This window comes from Notothenia rossii, assembly GCF_949606895.1.
Source record: "Notothenia rossii genome assembly, chromosome: 1".
NCBI classification, from domain to species: domain Eukaryota; kingdom Metazoa; phylum Chordata; class Actinopteri; order Perciformes; family Nototheniidae; genus Notothenia; species Notothenia rossii.
The window spans coordinates 86,384,715-86,403,195 of record NC_136912.1 but is presented as its reverse complement, the minus strand read 5'-3'; the positions used below and the strand labels follow the sequence as shown (position 1 = coordinate 86,403,195).

Sequence of the window (18,481 nt, the reverse complement as noted above, 5' to 3'; positions counted from 1 at the left end):
ATGTCATTACTATAATTCTGTTTTTGACCACCGCTGTATGTGCCCATTAATCCTGATGAAAAACAACTGATGTGATGTCAAGTGTTGCTACTGTGGAGACTCGCAGTATCTCCTCATCACATCCACACCGCTGAGGAGAATATAAGCAGCTTAGTTAGAAAAACACTCGTTCAAAATGTTCCATATGCTGCTGGACAGTCTCTAAAACACTAAATGTTTGAATGTGGGTGTGAATGGTGATTCAAATAATACGTTAGATCATGGGATCCCTGATATTCAGAATGTAATGATTTGTATTCGATTTAAAGGTCCCCTATTATTATAGGTCTCAGATTTATACAAACATGTCTCTGAAGTGTTTGGCTCGAAATACCAAACAGATCGTGCATTGTAGCATCCCACAATCCCCTATGTTTCAGCCGTTTCAAAGCTGCTGATTCTGTGTCTGTAGCTTTAAACGCAAATAACTGCCCCTCCCCAAGCACCTCTGCGAGATATTTGGTTTGAAGAACCACGACGGTGCTCTAGGAGGAGATTCAGTGATAAGGTGGGGGGTGTTACCTTGGTTGGTGATTGGCTAATGGTTGCACAAGCCAAAAATACATTGTGACATCACAACATGGCCAAAATCTGATCAGCTCATTTTCAGACAGGTTTTTATATAGAAGAATCAGGACTAAAGAGAGAGAATATTTGTTCCTGAAACGTTCTGGATCTCTTACTAGTTACTTTATAAAGTAAAAGTAGTACTTTGATAATTTACTTAATTAAAAGTAGCAGGATAACATGATATAATGACGTCATTAGGAAAAAGGTTATTGCTTTAAAGCTGCGTTAACAAAGAATTGTCAGCTACATTTTCATTCAATATTTGTTTAAATTATGTACCTTAATGTTATACATTTTTTTTTAATATTTTCTGAAAACTAGAAACTAAAGCTTTCATAAATGCATGGAGCGTACAGTACCAATGCCCTCGAAAATATTGTGAAGTAAAAATGTAAACTTAAAATGCATGCGCCTCAAAACTATAATCGGGTACAGACTAAGAGTAAAAGCATTTCAATTCTAACAACTTATAAAAAAACAACTTATTTTCAGTAAGAACAAAGACACTTAACGGTTCACTTTTGTCAAGTATTTTATTGTAAATGTATACAGTTCTTAAATGTAAAGTAAAACAATGACAACTTAAGCCAAATATTCTTCAATAAATACATAATGAGGATATTTTTGGCATGATAACTTATCGGATGTTAGAGGAGCCATGCTGCATAATACTGCTCTCACCAGGGTGGAGTAACTGCCTGTAGATTATTTACACAGCACCATCTAGTGGTAACCATTGAAATGTATTTCACAACCACGCCGTCAGTTCAAACAACTTCACAGGCTTCACCAGGGCAGAGAGGACTGCCTCCTTCACATGGACATAAAGGCTTCTGGTAGTTTTCATTCATGGCAAAAGAGAAGAGCACAAGTGAGTTCAAAAGTAGAATATAAAACAGAATGACAGGTAGAAAGAAGCGGACAGAGTAAAGAAGGGCGTTGGCCGTAAGCAGAGCGAACAAAAAGTGCACAGGTGATGTGGTGTGGAGGAAGAGTTTCAGGGCTTTAGAGTCACAGGCTCTGGCAGCACTGCAGTTTGTTGCCCTTCTGCCCGTCAGTGGTGGGGGGGACGCTGATGTCCACGACGTTGTTGCCCGGAGACTCGTCGTGTGCAGATCTGTCCGCTATCTGCTTCTGTGACACGATGCGGTAGATTTCTGCAGAGGGAAAATTACAAACAGTGATTTGAATGAATGGTTGAATGTTTCGTTTATGTAGCTGCTGCACTGGAGTCTCCCTATATAAAACCATGTAGCTACATATCAAAACAGGAAAATGTGAAATGGTAAGCACAAGCAGCTGTATTATAATGTCACAAAATAATTCAAAGTCATCCTGTAGTATGTCAGTAAAAAGGCTTAAATTGTATAAGCTATACAGTAAATGCCATAAAAAAAAATCTAATATTCATTTCATTACCGACATACAGTTTGTCTTCAAAAAAAGCCATATAGGTATATGTCATTTAAATGTCAAAAATAGTCAAGTTTCTCTTGTAAAATAAAATAATAAAATATGTAAAAATTGTTTTAAAAAAAAGTCAGAATATATGCCATAACAAATGTCATAAGCAAGTCAAGAAAATCATAAAAGATTTCGGTCATTGTATCATGTGTCGTTAAAAAAGACAAAGTAGTGTGAGTCATTCAAAACAGCCAAAGTATCTGTCTTAGTGTATGTCCTATAAACTGTTACAGAATAGTTTGTCATAGTAAAAGTAATAAAACATGTTAAAATACAGTTGATGTCATAGAATAATAATATGTCAAAAGAGCTCATAATGCATAATACAGCACTGAGTCTTGTTTTTCCTACCTGTTAAAATGTTCTTGAAGGCTTCTTCTACATTAGTGGAGTCCAACGCTGATGTCTCAATGAAAGAGATACTGTTCTTTTCTAAAGTGCGAAGAGAAAACAGATGCATTTGAAACATTTTACAGAAACTACTTTACAGATTATATATTTACCACAGCGCTTGGTGGTTTACCTGCAAAGGCTCGAGCTTCATCAGTGGGCACGGCCCTGAGGTGGCGGAGGTCGCTCTTGTTTCCAACCTGCATGATGACGATGTTGTTGTCAGCGTGGTCCCTCAGCTCCTTCAGCCAGCGCTCAATGTTCTCGTACGTCAGGTGCTTGGCGATGTCGTAAACCAGGAGAGCTCCGACTGCACCCCGGTAGTATCTGGTGACGGCAGAGCAAAGAGAAATATATTGATGAATAAAGAATAACCACAATGTTACCTAACATCAGCTGAGTATACATCGTCTGTTAATCAACAGTCAAAAAAAGTGCTTCATGAAAGTTATTTATTTTAAAATGTATTTGTAGATGATCAAATACATCTTCAATATGCCTATTAGGCTCAAACAGCTTATTACCTTTTCAAACTGGTATGTAATGCAGTTAAATACAGTCAAGTACTCACGCTGATGTGATAGCTCTGTAGCGTTCCTGTCCAGCTGTGTCCCAGATCTGAGCCTTTATCGTCTTGCCGTCCACCTGGATGCTGCGGGTGGCGAACTCCACCCCAATGGTGCTCTTGCTCTCCAGGTTGAACTCATTTCTTGTGAAACGGGACAGCAGGTTACTCTTCCCCACTCCAGAGTCTCCGATTAGAACGACTAGAAACACAATGCACAAACACATTAAAGCAGCAGCCCTGGGTGCGGTCATGCTATGCAAATTGATGTTTTTCAGAATGCGACATTTCAAACAACTGCTATATAACTTGAATTGAAAGTTTCACTATAGTCAGTTCATTATCGACCAGGGCCATTTATATGGAGGCAATGCAAAGCCATTAAATAAGAATAAAACTAGAATAGGAAAAATGACAATTGACAGCCCTTCAGGGAAGAGCAAGAGCAAGGTTTTCTTTTATAGATATATTCATTTTAATGGCATTCCTATCCTTGCCAAAGTTTTCAGGCGAAGCAAAAGTGCTGACGTGTTAGTGTTTCCTTTCACTTCTGAGAAACCTTATCAGACGTTGCCCTGCTCGGAGTCACGCAGGAAGAGGCTCACAAAAAAACAGCTCTTTGGGAAATCTGACTCGACACTTCCTCAAGGTCTCTGTTCCTGTGTATTCAGTAAATCAAATCCGTTTCCAGCTGCCCTGACTGTAAAAGGCAAATAGTTCTAAGATATATAGACAACAATTAAGGTACATTTTGTAAAAAGAAAAAACTTAGATCAGAAAAGTAAATTACAAGATCTAGCAGAATAATACATATACATTGAAAAGTAACACCAGTGTCTAAATAAATACCTAAAACTGTAAAATACATTTAGTATAATAAATAACTAAAACTAATAAAAATGCAACAATATTGATACAAAATAGTGGTACAAATATAGAAAAAGTAATAATGCATATGCTACTGCCCATCCATACTTAAGCACTTCTTGTCAAGGTCAGTAACTTTATGTATGTATAACACAAGCGTTTACAACTAATTTGAATAAATACCAGCAGGTCAGCATCATGTTATCAGCAAACTGAACTCCAGTCCAGGGTGTTAAAGAAACGTGTGACTACTGACTCACTCAGGTAAGATCTATGACTGCTTGGTATGAGAATACACCCTGATGTAAAACAGGTGGCTGGGAAATTACCTACACACCTGAAGCAGTTAACAAAAGAACAAAGCCCATAAGAATTTCCTCTTCTTTGCTCTCTTAGAGTGAGTTTCCTTCCTCAAGGGACAGGTTTCCACCTCAAAGGGAACTCTTGTTTCCTCTTCCATTAAACCTATAGGATTGCATTACACCGTCTAAATAAAATACGCCTCTATTTGTGCTTTACAAGTGTGGTTATATATGTGAGGACCACTATATGATAATCAAGTAGAATGTAAATATCGCTAAGTATTAGCTCCACCCGTCTGAAGTACTGTTAGCTTCTAGCTTACAGGGCTAATTCACCATACGCACTATTTTCTGTGAAATCCATTTAGCAAATGACATTACTGTCAGCAATCATTGGCCCAAATAAAAGCGCTAACAAATCTTAGTTACAGTAAATTATTAATTAAGAGGTTAATAAGACATGACGAGTGGGAAACGGAAAACAGTTAGGCTATCTTCAGTTAGCTGCCCAACCATCAGCTGATATTATAACTGACCACTGACGTTAGCATAGCTAGCACACATGCTAACCTCAGCTGGGCTCGTTTTCTCGCTAAATAATATCAAACTAAGGGATCAATAAGCGGATTATGTTCTGCTTACCTTTGAATAAGAAATCATACTCGTCGTCTCTGTTCCCCATTGTTTGATTGGATCACGGTGATGACAGAAGAAATGTTCCCTGACCACAGAAACCAGGCTGCAGAGCCAAGATGACAGAAGAAAATGCTGCGTAAGGGAGCCGCGTTAACGCTACACGGTCACGTGACTTACAGGTATGTGGCTTCAGGTACTGTAATAAGTTCAAAAGTCACAAAATACAGGTTTATGGCTTTCTGCTTGTGCATCCTTGCTCAAGATTGCAAGTGTATTATTATTAAACACACTGATGTAAAGTAACTAGGTAGATTTACTCAATACAGTTAGGGTAAAACATTTTTAGGGACTTTGTACTTCTACCCCTGCACTGCATTTATTTTTTACTTGAGTTACTTCTGAAGATTTTGTTTAATGATGTGAAATATAATCAACATCTAAAGACTTTGGTCACATCTGGAGTAAATTCACAATCTACCCTGCGGCATACAAAGTCATTACAATTAGCTGGACCTTTACCAGCTCTGATAACACTTGAATGCATCAATATTTATAATCAAGCTTATATAAAATATAATATATTATTCTGAAACGGGCCAATCTGCATAATTAGAACTCTTACTCATTGTACTTGATGCTAATACTTTGGTACTTCTACTTGAGTCATATTTTGATTGCAGGACTTTTACTTGTAACAAAGTATTACACTCTGTTTCTTCTACTTTTACTCAAGTACAAGATCTGAGTTCTTCTTCCACCTCTAAGAATCAATTATATAAAAGGTTGTTCTTTCAATACGTTGTTATTTCTGTCTGAAAAAAGTTAAGTTAACAATACAAAGCTCCAGAGATATTTAGATATTAGCTTCCACATGATTTTATCAGCGTTTTAACTAACAAAGGCAAATATTAAGTGTTTCATGTTACACCTTCAATTTGCTACTCATCGTCTTTTCTCACACATTTAGTGCTGATGGCTCCATACAAAAAACAAAACAAAAATACCCCTGGTTCTCCATAATCTATTGAAAGTAATATGATGCATATAACTCAGCTAGATGTACTGTACTAGTCAGCAAGCCTTTATGAGACAGATAAGTGTTAAAAAAGGTAGAAGATAAATGAACATGCAAAGAGAATGTAAACCTTACAAGTGTATTCTCATTGGTATGGCCTAATGAAATATTTAAATAAATAAAAAGCATCAAAATATAGTGTCAAATGTGAACAGTCAAATCAGTCCCTCCTGAAACTATTTTAACAAATACTTGAAATAACAAGCCTTCATGAAAGTAGGATTTATTACAGGACTGTTGCACAGCGCGGATTTTAGTTATGTCTAAACTATTACTGAGTTTATCTGATCTGTGTTGATCAAACAATAACAAGCTCCTCCAGCAGAGGGAGCCCCCATCTCTTCCCTTTGACGGAAATATAGTAATTTAAGGTACAAGTACATGTCCTGTATTCTCAAATGTACTTAGCCTAAGTAAAAGTTTAAAGATGTAATCATTAAAAAATAGTAACAAAAGTACTCATTATGAAGCCCATTTTAGATGAATATATATTATATTGTTTAATTATTACCGTCATTATTATTGATGGATTCTACGTTATTTTTGAAATATGTGCATCAAATCTGTATGTAATGCAGTTTATTAGTCCCTCACCCTGGAAACGAATAAAGACCAACTCATAATATTAGCCTAAATCATAACTTATTTGTTGATTATATTTGGTTCAAATAGTGAACTGAATCTGGTCGAATAGGATATAGTTGCTTAGGTATGTACTATGCATGGATAATTTACTTTTACTTATGAGAATTTACTTTTACTTATGAGAATTTACTTTTACTTCTGTTCAAAAATCATTGAAAGGGTAGTTTTTGAATTTATTTCTAAAATACTGCTGCTGGTTTATAAAGCTTTGAATGGTTTAGGCCCAAAATACATTTCTGACCTCCTGCTAAATTATGAACCATCCAGAACTCTCAGGTCTTCAGGGACTGGTCAGCTTTCTGTCCCCAGTCAGAACTAAACATTTTGGTTTCAAGACCCTGGTTCGCGGAGGACACCAAAAAAGTCCTAGAAAGACAAGGTAAACTTAACTAGTGCATTTTAAAATAAGAAAGAGGAATAGTTTTGGCGAAACCTAAAAGGTATGGGGTCAGATTAGAATTCGTTTAGCATGAAACACTTGAAATAACTAAAGGACAAGTTAAACATGAAAGAGGAAAGAAAGGGAGGTGATAGGAAACTATTTCTGCTAAAAAGTTAGCAATGATTGAGAGTCAGACCTAAACATTTCAGATGTGTGTATCTCACACTGCACTGTAACCTTTATTCATGTATCTTTGAGTGATTTTAAATGTCATTTGATATCATTGCTTTTAAATTAGTGTTTTTAGATATCATTTTATAATATGTTTCTTAATGATATTAATGTCTTTCCTTTTTGTAAAGCACTTTGAATTGCCTTGTCTTGAAATGTGCTATATAAATAAACTTGCCTTGCCTTATGTTAAAGTACTATTACCACACTGTTGTCGACATACTTTGCAACAAGAAAGAGGATTTTCTGGCTATATTCAAATTAAGAAAGTATGGCATAAACATAAAACTATATTCTAGGTAAAGTAAAAGTACTCATAATACAGAATGGCCCATTTTAGAATAACATTAGATTATATTTGATTATAATAATGAATGCAGTACAATTACTTTAATGTTGTAGCTTGTAAAGGTGGAGCTTTCAATTACACTATAAATTGATGGATAGTTTAAACTATAATTATACCTCATTATAAATAATTAGTTGATTTATATTTTAATCTGAACCAGCAAAGTAACTAAAGCTGTGAGATACATGTATTACAGACAATAGTGCAACCTCACTGGGATGATTGGCAGAAAAGGAAAATACTAAGTAAAGTACATGAAGCTCAGAATATTACTTCCTGTACTTAACGTATCACGCTATGAACTGCATTGCTCGCATACAAACAAACAACACTGCAATAACAACCTCGAATGACTCTGCTGTTACCTTACATTTTATTAGGTAAGATACAATTTACTTCAATCTTAGTTGATTGTTAACAACAAGTTAACAATCACAAGCAATAATAACAAGTTAAATAAAAATACATTGCTTATTTATAATATGCAAAAAATGGAACATCTCTGGTTTAACAGAGACCAGGCCAGAATCAGACATGTTGCCTATGAATATTTTGTGGGAAAACACACTTGCGCAATATGTCTTTGAGTAAATTAATTCCAATTTAGTCTGACTCAGCTATCTAAGTTAGTCATTTCATGAGAAGGATATTATTCAAATATGTGAATACAAGAGGATACATTCCCCGCCCGCTACATATATTGACCAATCAGCGGTGAGGACACTAGCACCTGTCTTCCTGACGCGCAGGTATGACTTCAATATAAGAGAGCTTTCCGACGAGCAGGCAGAAGCTGCTGATATGTTAAAGTGGAAGTCTCCTTCACTTCAAAACTGTAAATAAGTTATTTTTTATAGACATTAAAAATGATGGCGAGGCAAACCGCGCGAGAGAGGAGTCAGCTGCCCACCTGTTACTATCAGGGATACCTGGAGAAGAGGTCGTTCAAAGATAAGGTAACCGTTGTTTTTGTTTTTCTGTGCTAACTCCATGAGACAAGGTTGTCTTTGTTGAATGCAACAGGTTGAAACGGAAACGGACTGCTTGTTTTATTATTACTTTTTGTTTTGATGGTTATCTGCACTGGTGGAGGAAGTATTCAAATCCTATATTTCAGCCAAATAACTAATACGGTACCACACTTTGTAGAAGACCCCATTACAAGTAAAAGTCCTTCATCGGAACCCTTAAGTACAATGATGATAGTATTATCAGCTAAATGTATTCTGTAGTCAAATGTTCCCTGTGTTTTTTCTATTATAGCCCATTTGATGATTTTGCATATTGTATTAATGTTGCATTAATATTCTCATTAACTGTTTTGTAGTTTAATCTATATAGCAATACATCATCATAATATGCTTGTAGCGTCCTGTATTTTGTTTGTCCTGAAACATTTATTTGACATTAGGTCAGATTTGTAAAGATGCATTTTTCAGATGATCCAAAATAAAAAAGTAAAAGCATATTCTCAACACATAAAGGAAACACTTTATCCTTCGGTGTATCTCAAACTTAAAAAATATACAGTACCCAAAGCCGTCACACAAATGTTGTGCAGAAAATAAATAGCGTTGAGAGATTGTGGAGTAAAAGTATAAAGCTGCACAACCTTGACCTTGTAAAATGTAATTCCACCGCTGGTTATCTGTAGCTTTCAGGTTTTTTAATCTGTGTTATCATAATGCGTCACATGAAAAAAGAAGTAATCAGAACCAGCTTTAAGATGTTTACCAAAGATTAGGTGTTAAGTCTTTAGATTATACCCTTAAGTGACTGTATTTGCGCTATCCCTGTTTTATTGTTTTATTGTAGATGTATCTGTTGATACATTTTTTCAGTTAAATTATCAATAGTTATAGCATTCAGCAAATTGTGAAAAATATCCTCTGCAAATTCCTGAAGCACAAGTTGAAGATTTCTTGCTTCGTCAGACCAACGCTATAGGAAACAGATATTTAGCATCCAGCAAAACAACAAATCCTCACATTTGCAAAACAACTAAAACAAAGAATTTATTCTCATTGATAAATTATAATTGACACATACATGTCCTCAAAGGTGTGTGTGTGTGTGTGTGTGTGTGTGTGTGTGTGTGTGTGTGTGTGTGTGTGTGTGTGTGTGTGTGTGTGTGTGTGTGTGTGTGTGTGTGTGTGTGTGTGTGTGTGTGTGTGTGTGTGTGTGTGTGTGTGTGTGTGTGTGTGTGTGTGTGTGTGTGTGTGTGTGTGTGTGTGTGTGTGTGTGTGTGTGTGTGTGTGTGTGTGTGTGTGTGTGTGTGTGTGTGTGTGTGTGTGTGTGTGTGTGTGTGTGTGTGTGTGTGTGTGTGTGTGTGTGTGTGTGTGTATGCGTGTTGTGAATGGCATCCCAACAATGTGCAGGTATCTGCCATTCCTGTCCACGTTTGGGGCATTCCAGCGCTGCATGACTGAGACTTTCGAAACATAACAAAGAAGTCTTTTTTTTTTAGATTGTGTTTTTATTTAAGGAACACATTGATCCGTGTGGTTGTGCAGAGGAGATGTATTTTACTTTACATCAGTATTATAGACGGTTTACCTATCTAATTGGTGCTTATTAACTGCAGTGTGATGACATGCTTGATGCTTTATTAACCCTTTGAAAGACTAAGTGTGCGGAGGTCTAACAACAAACCATGTCAGATAATGTGTAACATAGGTGGAGCCGCCTCTCCTATAGATTCTTGTAAACTGTGTGGACTTTGACAGCATCTGCGTCTCTCAACTGGTCTGACAGCAATTCTGCACATTGTGCCATAAAGATAGAGCAAGCCCGGGAACTGAAAGAAAAGTAAAGACACTAACTGGCAAGGCAGGCTCTGAAAATACCTGCCAAGCCCTCCCTGATAAGAGAGTGAATGCATCACAATGAGAGCTAAACACTAAATCAGAGGGGAAACTTTACATTCAGAAAACTTTCAAACCAACCCAGTCGCAGATTGAAGTAGAGATGTTGGTTCATCGAAGTACAGTTTTATACTTTATTTTAGTTAAAGTTTTTTTCAGTGCTATAAATAATACCACTTATTTACTTATAAAAGTGATTAACATTCATATCAACAGAAACATAATGATCACCTAATTTGATAACTAATATTCAATAAGTAAGTTCTCATGCAAAAAGTAAAAGCTGTTTTCAGTTGCTTTTCTCTGTTTCATATAATATTCAACTGAATATCTTTTTTGACTTCCAAAAAGAAACATTTGTAGACATCACATTGTGCATGGAGAAACTGGGATGGACATTTTTCACCATTCTCTAACATTTCATAGCCCAAACTATTATGAATAAAGAGGATCATTTGCAGATTAATTGAAAATAAAAATGTTATAATCCTACATTAGGATCCTTGAATTGTGTCTGAAAGGGCCTCCAAATCTAAGTTTAAGTTATTTTGATTTGGTGGTCGACCTGGAACAGACGACACTGGTCTATCCAATCCAAACACTGAACGCTGTTATAACACACGCTGGCGTCTGTTGCGGTTAAACTTGACTCCTCAAGTGTCACTCAACAATGTCACCTGCACATACTGCAGGACGTCTCCCTTGAAAAAGAGATCGATGATCTCAATGGGTCCTACCTGTTTAAATAAAGGTTTGAAATGAAATGACTGCAGCCATCATTTCTAATTACTTGCTGTGTATAAAAAAAACAAGCTTTCTTTTTCTTTCCCTTTGTTTTTGCCCAAACAATAACATGTGTTTTTCTATTTAGTTTTCCCTGCTTGGTGTACTATCTTTTAGTCGCTCATGAAGTCTCTCTCTCTGTGTTTGTGCAGACTTCCCGGAAACTGTGGGCCTGCCTGTGTGGAAACACGCTGTTCTTCTTCAACGAGAAGAGAGACAGCGAGGTAAGTCATTTCAGAGATTAGGGGTTAATACATGACAGATATTTGGATGAATGTTAATTAAAGATGAATCCAACACTCAGGACTTGTGTGTCACCTTGTCTCTGTGTGTGTGTGTTTCATCAGTACATAGAGAAAGTGGAACTCAGTGGGATGATCTCAATAACAGACGACGGCAGCCAGGATCGAAACCTGGACGCAGCCAGACTCAACCTCCAGATGAAGGATAGAAATATCAAATTCACTGTGAGGGCATATATATAAATATAGTTAAATAAGCCTCTTTTTTTCTGAGCTATTCCTAATTTTGACAATTTCTCTGTTGGATCTACAGGCTCCTAATGCTGAGGCCCGTGAGCTGTGGAAGGGCTTCATCCGCTCTGTTGCTGAGGTGGGTGGTGTTGAACTGACTTTATAGAAACAAAGAACAACACAGATCATATTTGATTAATCAAATTTAGGATAACCCGTTAACATCAGTTCCTCATGTGCATGTCCCTGCAGCTGTCGGTACCGTCCTCCCTCAACCTGCTTCCAGGCCAGATCCTCATGCTGAAAGAGGCCGTAGAAAAGGAAAAGGAAAGAATAAAACGTTCTGCTGCTGCTCCCATTGACCCCAGCACCTACATCACCCTGCAGGCAGAGATGCCAGCGTGAGTACAAACAGGAGGCCAAAGTATTGATGCTTATATTTGAGTGTTTTTATTTCTAACGTGGCAAAACTAAAAGGGATGATGTTACAAAACCCATAACCAACATTCATATTTGAGAGGAGCAATTTAAAGCTAATTCAAAAAGGAGTACTTCATTATTAAATGGCTATAGTATATCACCTGCCTTTGGTTTTCCCGCTCTTCTTAATTCTGTAACTTTTACAAATAGAATAGGTAACAAGCTACAGTTTGAACAGCATACAGGACACAAAAGGCCTTACTGTATGCATCAGACTTCTAAGTAGGAAGACAAAGTTGAGGATCTTAATTCAAGCTTAGAAAATGATTTGTTTTCTAACAAAAAATATGCTTTTTCTTTAAAATTCTTTACAAAAATCCCAACCTTGCCTAGAGGCATCAGGCACCTGCATCTGAGGCTCTGCATTGTTACAAATGTGTTGTTTCACACACACACACACACACACACACACACACACACACACACACACACACACACACACACACACACACACACACACACACACACACACACACACACACACACACACACACACACACACACACACACACACAACCAATAAGTCAAAATGTTTCAATGCCCCCCTGTCCAGGGTTTTCTGAGAAACTGGATGATTCAATGGTCTCTTATGGGTACATACATGTCTCCAAAAAGTATATTACATCACCTGAAAAATGCAGCATCCTGAAGCTTAATTTAAGGCATTGTTTTAATTTTTTTAAGGTATTGACTGATGATTCATGTGTGTGGTATCTGCTCAGCTCAGTCATTTCCCCGAGATTAGGGGTTAATAAAAGACAGCTCAGTCATTGCCTGCTTGAATCTCTGACAAGATATTGGTGGTTGTTAATACACACTTTCTCCAATATACAACCTCTGTATGCGGTCTGGATCCAACCCTAGCATCGTTTTTATTTAACCTACAAAAATCAGTTTTAGTTGAGTGAAGCTTGAAGGTTTGATTTTGTCTAATTTCGGTGTTTTCTTCTGCTATCCTGCAGCTGTTACCATGATGTGTCCCGTCTGGAGGCAGAGCTGCTGCTCGAGAGAGAATCCAAGAGAGGAAACGTGCTGCTGAGGCCGGGGAGGATTGTTAACTCCTTCGCTGTCACCACCAGGCAGAACCTTGAAGGGTACACACACACACACACACACACACATACATACATACATACATACATACATACATACATACATACATACATACATACATACATACATACATACATACATACATACATACATACATACATACATACATACATACATATATAAATTGAAAGGCTGGCTACTCAATCATTTAAAAAAAAGTAAAAAAATGACTAGAGTGTATACATCTTTCAGTTTCTCAGAACTTCATTTCAATTATTGATTCATTACATAGAGATGCTAATTTCAGGATCTCTGAGCTTTGACTTGGTGTGTATCAGTAGCAACCTATTTTTCTTTGAAATATCTTGAATCACAGATCCTACACACATGTGGTTGTTGTCTTGGATGGTTATTCAATATGTTTGTTAATTTCATCTGCGTTACAATTGCCTCTCCCTCTCTTTCTCCATCAGCTCTGTATTCAGACACTATCGCATAAATCGTAAAGCTGATGGGGGCTTCGCTATTGAAGTTGACAATCCTGTGAGTATAAAAAAGTGCAAAGGTTCTATACTGTGCAGTGTCAGCAGATAAGACTATCGGTGATGATACAGGAGGCATTGTCTTTATATTGCTTTATAAAAATCTGCTGTGCATATACGTTCTTCTGTATATTTGCAAATGACCTTTACCAGTCTGCAACTTGAGAAACGACTTCACATGAAAGCTGGCACTTGTCAGCAAGTATTTTATTGTTCAAATAAGAGATGGAAGTTTTTTTCGACTTACTGGAACACATGACCTCCTAGAAAGGGCGAGACATTTTACCGGCAATAAAAGTGACGGGCGATGGTTCAGTCATGGCAGTCACATCTTCCTGATCTGTGTTCTGTAGAAGTGTTTGATAAGACTCTAAGTTGACTGCCAGCGACATGACTCACCTGTCACCTATTGTGTGTGTGTGTGTGTGTGTGTGTGTGTGTGTGTGTGTGTGTGTGTGTGTGTGTGTGTGTGTGTGTGTGTGTGTGTGTGTGTGTGTGTGTGTGTGTGTGTGTGTGTGTGTGTGTGTGTGTGTGTGTGTGTGTGTGTGTGTGTGTGTGTGTGTGTGTGTGTGTGTGTGTGTGTGTGTGTGTGTGTGTGTGTGTGTGTGTGTGTGTGGTTCCTCGTGATTTTCTAATGACATAATCAGTAATTAATTATATTCTTATTGGAGTGATTGTGGTTGAGCTGAGCAAAACAAAGCCTGCCTTAATTATTGTGTGTATTTTATTCTTCTTAGATTTGTTAAATAAAAGTGTTCCTCTGTGCAGATCCCCTGTGCCACACTTCATGATGTGATCAACTATTTAGTGGAAACAACGGACGGCGTTTTGATTCCTCTCATCATCGAGGAAGCCTACGAACAAAGTATCTGTACGTACAAAAGCCAAGACACTTTTGTATTCATTTTGTCTTTCACCCTACTTATTCTTCTCTTTTTTTTTTTTACTCACTTTATATTTAAGGTCAGCTGTTAAGCTATGTGAATATAAATCCCCCCAAAGCATGAACATTTACTCAAATGTATACATGACTAATTTAAGTTTGGCTTTTTTACAGCCTATAGTCAGTCTGATAATGAAAATGGAGAGATTAGCGTTCGGCAGGCCCCGGCAAACCTGGTCCCACCGAGTATACCCCCCAAACCAGGTAATGTGTCCATCAACAAAAACACACACACACACACACACAAATACCTTCACGTCAACACACTTCAATATTTGCACATGTTTGCTTCGGTCCTGGTATGTTGTACCTACTCTACACATAATCTTGGATTGATTCCAACGAGTTACAGTTACACAGAACATGACTTTGAGTAGATACTTATATGAGAATACCAACTATTTCAACAACAATTAAAACAAATAAATACACTTTTTCATTTTGTATTTTATATTATAGACATGTACCTTGTAGGAATAAAGCAACAGTGATTTGTATCCGTGGCTGTATCCGCGGCAATCCTGTGCAATAAACCTGCAGTTAGCAATATAAACACTTTTATGCAATTATTCTGTGAATGAGGGCCCGACATTTTTATAAAGTCTCCAAACTTTTATTTATTCACTTAACTTTTAAAATGTTGCCATACGTTTTTAGCCATGGATGTGTACTCGTTTGTCTTTGTTCTATTACTAAAGAGTGCTTTTTCTCTATATGTAACATGTTAGCTTACTCTTTCTTATTGTTCGCCTCTTATCTGCTAAGTAATATTTACTGTTATTTCCTCGCTGCGGGACTAATACAGGCTTTCTGATTCTGATAACACCGATGTTTTCCAGAAATGGTTTATTTGCTTTGTGAGTCCACTCACCCACACCAACCCAATCACTCAGTCTGCTTGTTTTACAGCCTTTGTGCAGCACGTAGCAATTCCTCTACAGAGATTGTTTTAGCTTTGAACACAAGCAGAAGTAAACAAGTCCTTTTCTTTGAGCCTTTATTTGACCATGCAGTTGAGAGGAAGGAATGCCATGTTAAGTGGAAATGTTTGAGCTACACATTTTTAACCTGATAATGGCACTACATTCAAACTCAGGGACTTTAACTTAACCTGTGAGTAGTGAACAGAGGTGGATGAAGTACTCAGATCCTTAACCTAAGTAAAAGTAGAAATACTTGGGTCTGAAAATACTCCAATAATAGTCAAAGTAAAGGGAAACAAAGGAAACTATTTGAGTATTTATTTTTATACCATTTTGCTTCTATTTATTATTGTTTATACATTTTATTCTGTTTGTTTTGCTTTTAACATGTTCAATAAATTAAAGTAAAGTACCCCTTATTCACAATGGCTCTTTTGAAAGTATTATATTATTTAAGAATATTCTATTGTTCTATTAGTAAGTAATAGCAAATATGTTGTAGTTTGTCAATATGGAGACCATTTTCTTTACTGGATTTATTGTTGTTGTTGTTGTTGTTGTACTTGAGTAAATGTACTTAGTTTCTTTCCACCACTGGTAGCTGTTGGGGAATATTTAGCTTCGGTATCGAACCTTTAACCCATTCCATCATTTTCTCCTTGCACATGGCCTCGGGGTATTGCTGCTATCCCTCTCCCTTAAGGAGGAGCAGTTCTGGCTCCTTGTTGCCGGTTCACAAGCTGACCTGAAATAGTTTATTGTTTAGATTCCTTCATATCGGGTGCGTAGGTCCCACTGGCGTACATTCTTGGGCCATGAACGACAGTTTTAATTTGATTTAGTGCCCTGTTTGTTTAATCCTGCTAATGAAGAATGTTGATTATACACTTGGTTAAAATCTCCGACTACGGAAGAGATCTTCAGAATTGGTTTGGCAACCGCTGTGTCAACTCGTGGCTGCAGCACATGTCTTTTTCAATTCTCCGGCCGTAACTTCATAATAAACCATCAGTGTTTGACATCAAGTGAACTCACTGTGTTTCAACTCCATTGCTCCAGAAGTTTCCATTACAGTGTGTTAATAGAAAACCAATCAGTAGTTATTGAACTATTTCACTTAAAACAACATATGTGAAGCCCAGAAGACTGCTAAAGTTCGTGGAAATCATCTTTTGAGGAAAATTAACGTCTATACAAAATTCAAAAGCAATCCTTCCAATAGACTACAGGTATTCATGTCATTGTAAAGATAAGGTGTGACCAACATTGCCATCCATATCCTAACGTTGTTTTTTTACCTAATCCCCCTGTAATAATTATAATTACATGTCTCCTTCTCAGTGTCTACGAGAAAACCAGAGCCAGAACCAATCGAGGAGGAGAACGTTTATCTGAATGACCAACGTGAGTCTAACTCTTCTGCCACATCAATCAATGCTTCTACCCCTCCTGCATTTGCCCTTCTGTCGTGCAAACATAAAACAGGTACAACTTCATTTTTCCCATTGCTATCACTAACTCACATCTGTGTTCAAACAGCGGAGGAGAAAGAAACAGAGTCGGCGGATTCCTCAGCTGTTCCACTCCCACGTAAGTGTTTCCTCTTCTTATATTTCCATCTCGGAAACTCACAGTTTTTTTCCTCTTTCTTTTTTTCTGGGTCAATGTAAACCAAACAGGGGTTGTTACACACATTCTACAAAACAAAGGAACAGACAAAAACAACAATATATACAAAGCAGAATAATGAAGTCAAACAAGACAAAACAAAGAAATGTGTTATCTTGTTTCTATGGGTAGTTATGTAGTGTAAATGTCTGTATGCCTTAGTGCACATGTGTCAAATCCAAGGCCCGGGGGCCAAATCAGGCCCTTGGTGGATTTAATTTCAGCCCGCAGGATAATTTTTAATTACTATTAGATCTGGCCCGCAGGTATATTGCACACACACCTTCACTCAATCCTGAGGGTTTCCTCAGCTCAGAGCCTGAGCCCAAACATTGATGAACTTGCACCCAAGATGAGATGCCAAGTATCTGGCAGCATCATCGAGCAGCAAACTGAGTTTAAATTTCCTTCTGCACTATTTTTATTGCGACAACAGGGCATATTGTTTTTTTTGTTGAGGGAAATCGTTTTTTTGAAGCTGTTGTTGGCCTGTGGAAAAATGTAATCATAAGAAATGAGAGAGAGCCCTAAGAAATTAAGGCAACTGATTGTTTAATGTTTAATGTTGTTTTTATAGGAAATAATTTAAGCTTTTTTAGTTCCAGGTTTAATATGTACAATAAGTTCATTTCAATATGTTTTGCAATAAACATTGAACAAGTCCGGCCCTCGACTAGTACCGGCTTTTTTATTTTGGCCCACTGTGTATTTGAGTTTGACACCCCTGCCCTAGAGGATGTGATGTCCATCCCCCAATTCAAGCATGTTAATACTAAATACATTTGAAGCCTTTTTGATGTATATCTATTTCAATACGTTTCTGTTTAGTAGTGTAGTCTTTTGTAGAGATTTTTCATTTATTCTTTATATATTCTATTGGGGGGGGGTTGTAGAACCAGCCCTGCCTTCCAGTACCATTTATTGCTCTTCTTTCAATGAAAGCACACCTGACGCTACATTTCTAATATAACTATAATATATGATATGTGCTACTGCTGCATCCACCCTAACTTCTTGCAGATGCTATTATTGTTTAGTCTCTTCGTGTCCCCTCAAACTCCCAAAACATGGCTGTGAGTGCCAGCAGCTCCTCAAAGCTCGTTGATTGGTCGGATGCGGGCTTCTTCCCTTTGTATACAGTCTATGGCTGCTTCACAACGTTCACAACACAAACACATTACTTGAATCCTGACAAGATTCAGATTATTTTGTGATCCACTGATTCTGCTAGATTCCA

General features: G+C 37.3%; 2 protein-coding genes across 4 annotated transcripts in view; one reads left to right on the top strand and one right to left on the bottom strand.

The window, feature by feature from the left end:
• Positions 1 to 1,123: 1,123 nt before the first annotated feature.
• On the bottom strand, positions 1,124 to 4,980 carry LOC307046005 (ras-related protein Rab-11B). The gene is made up of 5 exons (XM_079692101.1): positions 4,840 to 4,980; positions 3,035 to 3,230; positions 2,597 to 2,790; positions 2,425 to 2,505; positions 1,124 to 1,766 (listed from the first exon to the last, which is right to left on the bottom strand). Exons 1-5 carry the CDS (start codon positions 4,877 to 4,879, stop codon positions 1,621 to 1,623), a joined length of 657 nt encoding a protein of 218 aa, XP_079548227.1. The 5' UTR covers positions 4,880 to 4,980; the 3' UTR covers positions 1,124 to 1,620.
• LOC307045962 (signal-transducing adaptor protein 1-like) overlaps positions 4,870 to 18,481 on the top strand; it is a 19,915-nt gene continuing 6,303 nt past the window's right edge. Inside the window, exons 1-12 of one of the 3 annotated variants that reach the window (XM_079692042.1) lie at positions 4,870 to 5,012; positions 8,373 to 8,471; positions 11,315 to 11,386; positions 11,510 to 11,629; positions 11,718 to 11,774; positions 11,888 to 12,036; positions 13,078 to 13,209; positions 13,642 to 13,711; positions 14,479 to 14,581; positions 14,768 to 14,857; positions 16,918 to 16,980; positions 17,116 to 17,166. In XM_079692042.1, coding sequence (XP_079548168.1) covers positions 8,382 to 8,471; positions 11,315 to 11,386; positions 11,510 to 11,629; positions 11,718 to 11,774; positions 11,888 to 12,036; positions 13,078 to 13,209; positions 13,642 to 13,711; positions 14,479 to 14,581; positions 14,768 to 14,857; positions 16,918 to 16,980; positions 17,116 to 17,166 — 997 coding nt within the window. In that variant the 5' untranslated portion in view covers positions 4,870 to 5,012; positions 8,373 to 8,381. Of the gene's footprint in view, positions 5,013 to 8,065; positions 8,472 to 11,314; positions 11,387 to 11,509; positions 11,630 to 11,717; positions 11,775 to 11,887; positions 12,037 to 13,077; positions 13,210 to 13,641; positions 13,712 to 14,478; positions 14,582 to 14,767; positions 14,858 to 16,917; positions 16,981 to 17,115; positions 17,167 to 18,481 lie in introns of those variants that run through there. The other 2 variants (XM_079692043.1, XM_079692041.1) reach the window with 2 other exon arrangements.

Excerpts from the sequence above, each read along its gene's own strand:
- LOC307046005 (XM_079692101.1), bottom strand. The coding sequence starts at position 4,879 with ATGGGGAACAGAGACGACGAGTATGATTTCTTATTCAAAG. Across the intron at positions 2,791-3,034 it reads TACAGAGCTATCACATCAGC|ATACTACCGGGGTGCAGTCG; the intron begins GTGAGTACTTGA and ends TGCCGTCACCAG. Across the intron at positions 2,506-2,596 it reads TGAAGCTCGAGCCTTTGCAG|AAAAGAACAGTATCTCTTTC; the intron begins GTAAACCACCAA and ends TTCGCACTTTAG.